Source organism: Ammospiza caudacuta, chromosome 1, assembly GCF_027887145.1.
Source record: "Ammospiza caudacuta isolate bAmmCau1 chromosome 1, bAmmCau1.pri, whole genome shotgun sequence".
Classification (NCBI taxonomy): domain Eukaryota; kingdom Metazoa; phylum Chordata; class Aves; order Passeriformes; family Passerellidae; genus Ammospiza; species Ammospiza caudacuta.
The window spans coordinates 130597421-130606346 of NC_080593.1; the positions used below are offsets into that span (position 1 = coordinate 130597421).

The 8926-nt window shown below is 36.9% G+C and overlaps 1 protein-coding gene across 6 annotated transcripts in view; it reads left to right on the forward strand.

Annotated features, from left to right (window-relative positions):
- UBR5 (ubiquitin protein ligase E3 component n-recognin 5) overlaps positions 1–6133 on the forward strand; it is an 85743-nt gene extending 79610 nt beyond the window's left edge. For all 6 annotated transcript variants that reach the window (XM_058812519.1, XM_058812542.1, XM_058812535.1 and 3 more), the window contains 4 exons: positions 19–132; positions 1418–1562; positions 2137–2222; positions 3298–6133. In XM_058812519.1, coding sequence (XP_058668502.1) covers positions 19–132; positions 1418–1562; positions 2137–2222; positions 3298–3510 — 558 coding nt within the window. In that variant the 3' untranslated portion in view covers positions 3511–6133. The remainder of the gene's footprint in view (positions 1–18; positions 133–1417; positions 1563–2136; positions 2223–3297) is intronic.
- Positions 6134–8926: the final 2793 nt, after the last annotated feature.

Below are 8926 nucleotides of genomic sequence, written 5' to 3' on the forward strand. Positions count from 1 at the left end.
CTTATTTCTTTGCCATAGGTTGAACTTATTTCCAATGGTGTAAATATACCAGTCACTCCTCAGAATGTATATGAGTATGTCCGGAAATATGCAGAACACCGAATGTTGGTAGTAGCAGAGCAGCCTCTACATGTAAGTCTTTAGTGGAGTTCTTTTAAAAAGAAGGGAAAAAAATCTGTCATCTTTCCATCAGTTAATTATTCTCCTCATTGTGGTGTTGCTAATCAGGTTTCTTTAAAGTCTTGACAGCTTGATTAAAAGTATTTAATTTTTTTTGTAATTGTATAGCTGTTTATGTAGTACTGTGAAGACTGAGTGAGTAATTGATTTTATAGAATGAAAGATAATTATTTTATTGTGGGTCTCCTTGGTTAAATATATATGTTTATTTCTTGAGCTCAAATGGCACAAATCCTCTTGTAATTTTGGCTTTGTATTTGGCAGCTACTTTGTTCTTAATAATTTATTACCTTTGATTTGTTTGCATCCTTGTTCTAAGGAAAAATAATTTATAAAACCACTTATACTAGCCTGTCAAGAAACATAAAAATTGACTAGAAAACCATATTAAAAATTATTTGATTTTTTTAAGCCGTTGTCAAATAACACTTACAGAATAGTATATTTTTGTAGACAGTTAATGAAGACCGGTCTGTCATGATGCTGCTACATGTAAATTTCGTTTCTTGTGCTCATTGTGGTTTCCTGCTGCACATCTGAGATAGGGCAGCAGGCCAGATTACCTCTGTGCAGCTGAGGTCTAAATTCTCACAGAAAGAACATGTTCCTGGAATTAAGATACTTGATCTCCGTGTCTGCATATATTACTAATTTGGCTCTTGTTTATTTTAAGAGTTGAAAACCCTTACACTTGTATTAATTTTGAAATTTTCTAAAGCAAGTTGATTCATAGTACTCCATTTAGAATATGGAATTTCCTATCTTTTCAGGATATTACTTATATAGAATATATGTGTATGTGTGTCTGCGTGTGTAATATTTTTGAAGCAGAGTTGGCATGTGTCTGAGGAAGCAAAGTAAAAGGAACATGCAAGATGCATTTTTTTTTGTTTTTTTTTTGTTTTTTTTTTTTAATTGCATCAAATTCAGTGCAGCTTAGCAAAATACCTGCACATTTTAGCATTAGAAGAGTTCATGTGCTTCTGCTCCTGGTGAAATACAAGCTCAAGCCAGTACTGCTTTCTTTGCTCTAATAGGTAGGGTTTAAAAATTGGTGCAGTTCTTTGTTTCAGAATATTTGCATCTCAGGTGATAAAGCTTTAAAAGAAAAGAGCAGCTCAGAGAATAATGAATCTTGAGTTAAAGGGAATTTCACATGAAAATTTTAAGTAATGTGTTTAAAGTCAGTCTTAAAAGTTACAGGGTTACAATGTGCATTTTGTTGTTTTCACTTAAGGCAATGAGGAAGGGGCTTCTGGATGTACTTCCAAAGAATTCATTAGAAGATTTGACAGCAGAAGATTTCAGACTTTTGGTAAATGGCTGTGGTGAAGTAAATGTGCAAATGCTAATCAGCTTTACCTCTTTCAATGATGAATCAGGTATGAAATAACCTAGTCATAAAAGAGTTGCAGGTATAACTTAACACTGTTTTTTCTGTGTGGAGCAGTTACTAGCATTAAACTTGAACTAGTAAGTCTGCCATTAGTTAATAAGCCAGTGAAAGCTGTTATAAAGTTATTACTTGGGATATTTTTTTACATTCCTTAGAAAATATTTACCTTCAGTTAAATGAGGGTGGAGAAGGCATGTTTTCCAACTTGACTGTCATAAGATGTTAAATACATGGACTGTATTACTGGTAGTATATCTTTCTTGTGAAAATTCTCTAGAACTATAAATGTGATGGATGCAAGTTTAATACTTCTTACATAATTTTTAAACTGTGTTTAGTTGCAGTTGGGATTTTTGGTAAGGAGGGAGGAGTGGGAGTTATGTCAGTGTTGGCCTTGCCTTTCAAAGCTATTCAATTTGAAATTACTGATCTCCAGTATCAGGACTTTACGAATATGATTGTAGCTGAGATCCAGCTTGCAGCATATGTAAAACAGGTATCTTAATGTTATTGTCCAGTGCAGCAGCTGAATTGTTATTTCACCTTGTTATTTCACACAGGAGAAAATGCTGAGAAGCTTTTGCAATTCAAGCGTTGGTTTTGGTCCATAGTTGAGAAGATGAGTATGACAGAAAGACAAGATCTGGTAAGTTTTCCATTCCCATTGGGAACATGCAGGAAGAACTGGAATAAGTGGTGTCAATACTGTTCTTAACTGTGTCTACATGCAGAGACTTTGTGCAGGGTAGTAGGGTTGGGTAAGACTTGGTTCTGGAAACAACAGGTGTGAATGCCAGACCTTCTTGTAATTAAAAGTAAGCATGGTGTGTTCTTCTCCCTGTTCATAGGTCTCTTACAGAAGCACAGTTTCACTCTGCACAGTTGCTCTTAAGATGAGTAACTGTGGTTATTCAACTGTGTTGTGGGCTGGTAGGGTTTTGAGGTCAAGTTCTCTTCATGCATCATCTACTCACCTGACTTCTGTGTATCCAGAGGGCAGTATGTGTGTCCTCTCTGTAAGATGTCAGTAATGATACCATGTCCTTCTCAAAGCCTTTAGGAGTGAGAAGCTGATGAGAAGCTTGAAAGAATAAGATACTGTTTGGGGGATTTCATTTTTAAAAACTTGCCTGTAAATTTTATTCATTGTACACCTCTTAAAATGGTTTGTTTTTAACTTCCTACTCTGTAAGGTACTATCTCTCCCTTACAGTCTACTAAAAGGAAACAAAGAGTACTCTGAAAAGTGCAAACCCTAAAGCACGTTTTTCAAGGAGTGTCTATGCTTACACCTTGGTGGTGACTCAGTATTTCACACTTGAGATAATAAACCAAATACTCTCTGTTGCTCCCTTTTGTCTATACCAGTACTACATCCTGTAGTCTCTGACTGGTTTGTGAGACGTTCCTTATTCAATTTGTATTGATGGCAGTCACCACCTTCCCAGATGGATATTTGGACATGCCATTTACTGAGGATTTGTTGATACAGGATAATTTTGAATGCTGCCTTTATCAATTTTATGCATGAGCAGTTGATGAAGGAAGTGAAGGAATCTACTAGAGAAGAAAATAGAATAACTGTGGAATTTAGTTTGGCATATTGAAGAGAACGTAGTATTATCAATCTTGCTGTGATTGTGCAATTCTTTTTTAATCTATCCCTACACAGTCTGTAGGCAGTATGAATCTTAATTTTAAACACTGTCTTCTTTTTTCAGGTTTACTTTTGGACCTCAAGTCCATCATTGCCCGCCAGTGAGGAGGGGTTCCAGCCTATGCCATCCATCACAATAAGGCCACCAGATGACCAACATCTTCCAACAGCAAACACTTGCATTTCTCGCCTTTATGTCCCACTCTATTCCTCTAAGCAGATTTTGAAACAAAAATTGTTACTCGCCATTAAGACCAAGAATTTTGGTTTTGTGTAGAGTATAAAAAGTGTGTATTGCTGTGTAATATTACTAGCTAAGTTTTGTAGATTTTTCCATTTGTCTATAAAAGTTTATGAAAGTTAATGCTGTCATACCCCTGGTGGTACTTCAAAGATTTAAATGCAAACATTCCTGTACTAAATTTGTAACATAAAGGCCTAAGGAGCACTAGCAATATGTGATTGCAACAGTTTGCTAGTCAAGAGCTCCTTTGCCTAACCCCAGCCAAAGATGACAGCAGAACAATATAATTTACACTGTGATTTATCTTTTTGCTGAGGGAGAATATGTAAAATGTTCTGAAAATTCACTGCTGCCTTTGTGGAAAGTGTTTCAGCAAAGGTTCTTGTATAGAGGGAGTAGGGAATTTCAAAATAAAAAATTAAGTATGTTCTGTGTTTTTAACTTTTTTTTTAATGGTGTTTAATTTGTGGTTGGCTGCAGTTGTGTATCATGTATATTGAACTTGTAAAAAGTTCCTGACAGCTCAGATCCCAGAGTTGGGATTGCTGACTTATGAAACCACTTCCATTGCAATTTTTGTTCTATTGCATTGAACTCTGGCACATCAGTTACCATCACTAATATTTTGCATGTAATCTGTACCTTTAGTGAGGTTTTTTTTCCCTGTACATATTTGATGAGGCCAATGCACAGTATTTCATAGTTCACAATCAGCATTTTTGTATCCTTGTTACAGTGAACAGACAGTCAGGAGATTGTTCCACTACCAGTTCTAACCCAACACTTGTACTACATTATCTAACTATGTAAACTCAGCCTGGGCACTTTCTGGTAACTGTAAAATGTTTATAAGATCATGATTATTGAAGATACATTTTTTGGAAAACTTTAATGTTCGTGAGCTGCTTAACTTCTTTTGTATCTAGCCTTTTTTTAAGTATCTTGTTACAGTTTTTTAATAAAGAAATTACAGACAAAATACCAAGTCATACTGAAGAAACAATAGTTTTTATTTATTAAGCCATTTATACTTTAGCTAACAGCATACACTAAACATAGTTGGTCATTAAAAATCTGAATTTTGTAGCTGAAAAATTGACATGCAGAAGACATTTAGCCCACATTTTACAGTTAGCAGAGAATCCTGAAAGAAATGGGCCAGGCAACCCCTCCTTTTAACAGAATTGGTTTGAAGGAAAAGTGGCTTGTTCTGAAAAATCTCAAGGCAATTAGGTTAGAATAAAATTCACAAATTTCATTGTAGTGAGTTTTACTGTACGTTCACTTATGAAGTGCTTGGTTAGTTTTGGGGAGGGCAGTCTTTGACCTTGATGTAGGATTTCTTTTCCCTAAGGCTTGAGAGGTTTTGAGTTAGAAGTTGGTTGATGAAGAAAGGAGCTACTTTTTCGCTGTAAAACTAAATTTATGAAGCTTAGCAGACTGAAATATTGAGGGATAAGAACTTCTGTGGTGGTGATGTTCTTCTTTCTTGCTTCTCCATTAGTCCATGTTAATGATTTTTTTTCTCCCTTTTGTTGGGAAGAGCTGAAGTAATGTTCCGTCCAAATCCTAGCAGAACTCACCTCAGCCAGAGCTCCTCTGGGTTTTCCTTTCTGTCAGCTAGTTGTAGGATGACCAAAAGTTACCTACATCTGATTTTCAAAAAAGCCTCTTCATTTTTTTAGTTGCTAAAGGTATGGAGTACAGTTGATACCACAAATTCTGATCACCAGTTGCCAAATTGATGCTGGAAATCCTCTCTTCTAAATAAGGTGGATTGTTTCAGGCTTGTGTAGTTAAACTGCAGATAAATAAACAGATGTAGAATTATTTCTGCAGGTACTAATGCTTCCTCTAAATCGATCATCCTAGAAAAGGATAGTTTCAATGTATGAGGATTTGAGCTAGATTTCCTGTTGTGACCTCCAGTGTATCTTAAGTTCAAAACTGATTTTACTATGCTAAAAAGAAAAACCAGTACAGCCTCATAAATCTACCTAGAGGCATTTTAGTATAGTGGTGTGGCTGTTCTCTTATACTAAGGAGGATAAGTTACAAAGGTACAAAGCAACATCTACCTTGTGCCTGGCTATCAAACTGCTGTGATTATTTCCACTACCAAAACTGCCTCTAACTGAAATGTGCAAGGTTAGAAAGCAACAAAAGAAACTGTTTAGAATAGCATCAAAACTCCAGTCTGTAAAATAAAGCTCCCTCCCTCACAAAGCTTTGTGAGGCTTGATGTACTAAGAATTATCCAAGGCCCTTGGATGAAAGGCCACATATACATGTAAAGTACTGTGTATATATATATGTATTGTGTGTATATGTATATAAGTGTATGTGTATGTATAACATATAAATATATGTTATATGTATATATATTTCTGTATATAGATTAAGCATTTTTTAAGTCCTGTAATGTATAGTTAGACAAAAGCTTTGCAGATAGCACAGTAGCTCACCATATATACACACACAAGGCATTCTGGTAAGCAGAGAGGGAATTTAGAATGATATATACTGTCGTCATTGACTTGAAATATGTATGTAGCTTTATAAATAGCTTTTTTTCCTCTGTATGGTATATTTCAACTATATCAAGATTTTAATAAGAAAAATGTTTATTAAAATCATACACCTCCTCTCCCTTTGACTTAAGCCCTTCTGTTAGTTCACTTAAAGTGTGGTAGAGAAACTAGTTAAATTCTGTAATGTTTACTCTTTTTAATAGTCTGAATCCTTAGCTGTTCACCATTGCTGAAAGAGGTAATAAAGGTAGCTACTAATAAAATATTATGACCAACTACTAGAGTAGGCCCTAATCTGAATCTAGTGAAACCTTGATACTTTAGTGCTAATTTCTGTGACTAATTCCTGGCTTTGGTTTCTTTTACTTAGCTAGCTGTATCCAACACAAGGTAAATCACTTGCTCCAGCTTTGATAATTTTCCGGGAAGGAAAAATTGTCATCAAGTGGTCTTTCCCACCTGTGTGGTTTGGAGGTGGTTTTTCTTTCCTACAAGTGAGTAATTTGGTCCCTAGATAACAAGCAGTGATAAAGCTGGAAACTGGCAATCATGAATCCAACACCATACCCTTGCAGAGCAGCATTCAGGGAGGCAGAGGAAAGGAAATTTTCCTCAACTCTTAAACAAGGTTTATCCTTTTATGCAATTGTGCAAAGCATACAGACTTGCTGGTTTTCAGAAGTTTACTTCAATGCATCTGAAGGGAAGTGTGTAGTGAGCAGGGCTGCACCTCTCCATGGTAGTTGGAGTGCAGGTGGGGGAAGTTGCCCAGCCACCACCAACCGCCTCCTGTGCAGTTGCTTCTCAGACGGAGCTGGGATTCAGCACAGCTCCTGGTCACCCTTAACACCACTAAGTTTGTGCTTATCTCCTCCTTTCTATGCTAACTGCTGTGCCCTAACTCCCTCTTTGTAGATCCCACAGCCTGTGGATCATGCCTGTGTGCATCTGTAAATACCATGCTCTTCGCTTCACTTGGATTTTTCTGGCTTCCTCTCTGTAAGGCAAACTGTGGCTACCTTGTTTAGTCGCTCTGATTCCCTTCTTTCAAGCTTTGTAGGATTTGACCTTTTTTCTGAACTCTTTTGTTTGCCTATTCAGTAATAGATCTGCTAAAACCAAATAGAAAATTCTGCATGTCCAGATTAGCTGGATTTCAGCATGTGTGGCATCATCTTACTCTGAGGTAGAAGGCATGTCCACACTTTAAAATGTGTCAGTGAATGGGACATGAGAAAGCTTCAGTGAGTGCCTGGAACTCACAGTGCTGGAAGTTTCCACATGATCTCCGTGGGGAGGACATGAACAGGCTTCACAACTGGAGAGTGGCCTCCATCACAGTGCAGTCACTGCCCATCAGGACTTCTGGCATTATCAGGAGCTCTGATGGATCCTTTGCTAGTTGGAAATTGCTTTTGTGGCTTTCATTTGCAGCTATTTCAGATTTGCTGAACTGAGAAGTATGGAGGGCTTTTAATTTTTTATAAATTTTAATGGATTTTTTGTGGAGTTGTCTTAGAGGATAACTTCATGTCTTGCTTGAAACACAATCCTGTTAGAGAGTATTTTCCACAAACTACTTTTTTCCAATTATCACCACAAACTGCTATTATAGTAATAGACTGTTTAGCATAACAAGAGGCAGCTGGTTGCTCCCAGGGGTTCCAGGACTTTTCCATCCTGGTGAAACTCTTCAATATCCGTTTGTCCAGTGGCAGTGGCAGCTAACCAAATGAGTATGCTTGAATACTGTAGTCATGTTGGAAAACAGATTGTTGCCACAACCTGTGGTAAAGTTTCTCTGCACAGAGACTGCAAGGAGACTTAAAGAAATTTTAGGCTTTAGACATACTGAAATAATTCACAAATTGATTTTCTGAGAGTGAACAGTGCTAAGCTGAAAAGCAGATTTCACTTAAATTTAAAAATTAAAATTCTTCAACTTACCTGAAATGGCATTTTCTTATACAAAATTAGAATTATAACCAATTTTAAAAGGCATCTGAGTATTCCCCCAAAAAGTAACACCTTTTGGAGGAGGGAAGAAAGAGGTAGGATGGTTGAAGCAGTGAAGACTTCATTTGCCATAGCAGGACATCTGCCATAGCAGTGAGGAACTAGGGGAGGAATACAGCTTCCACCACCTGTCAAGGAGCTTTTTCTAAACAGGACATTGTAGGTACAGCTGAGTAATCTGAAATCTTGCAAAATTGTGCATAATGCTGTATTCCATTTGTATGCGCTTGTCTGTATTTTACTGTTGTGTACATGATTTAATTTTTATAAAACAAAGCTAACAGAAGTTGGCAGATTTTTGTGGAGGTGCAAGAACAGCCACATGCTGCTTGGTTAATCCTTTCCAGTATTTTTCTTTTTCTGTGCATCTTTAGGCACCATGTAAGTAAACATAAGGGCAGGCATTTAAGAAGTTATCTCCAAATTCTTGAACAATTTTCTATTGCTAATTATATTAATTTATAGTAGATCTTAATCCCTGTCAGGACAGGGCATTTCCTTATTTAGGGAATTCTAAACAGTAGGGCCAGGACAATAAGATTTGGGGCTAAGACAACTGGGTAGACCAGTCAATGTCATTTAATACGAATAGTCTGCTGCTTGTTGGTTTTGGTTCCACAAACTCATGCATCTCCCCCTTAAACCACCAGCAAGCTCTGTATTGCACACACCAATAGAATTTGTCTGTAAATGGGTCAGTTGGGTCTGCTCTACATCAGTCAGTGTTCCTCTAATTGCTCTGGACAAAAAGCTGGAATCCCTCGCACTCCATATACTTGATAGGAGTGGAGCTGTTGGACATAAAGATTAAGGAGCTTGTCTAGGTATCTCTGGGAAATAAAACTTCAAAGATGTCTCAGAAATAACAGTACTCAGCTAACAGCAGATACTGTTAATGTGAG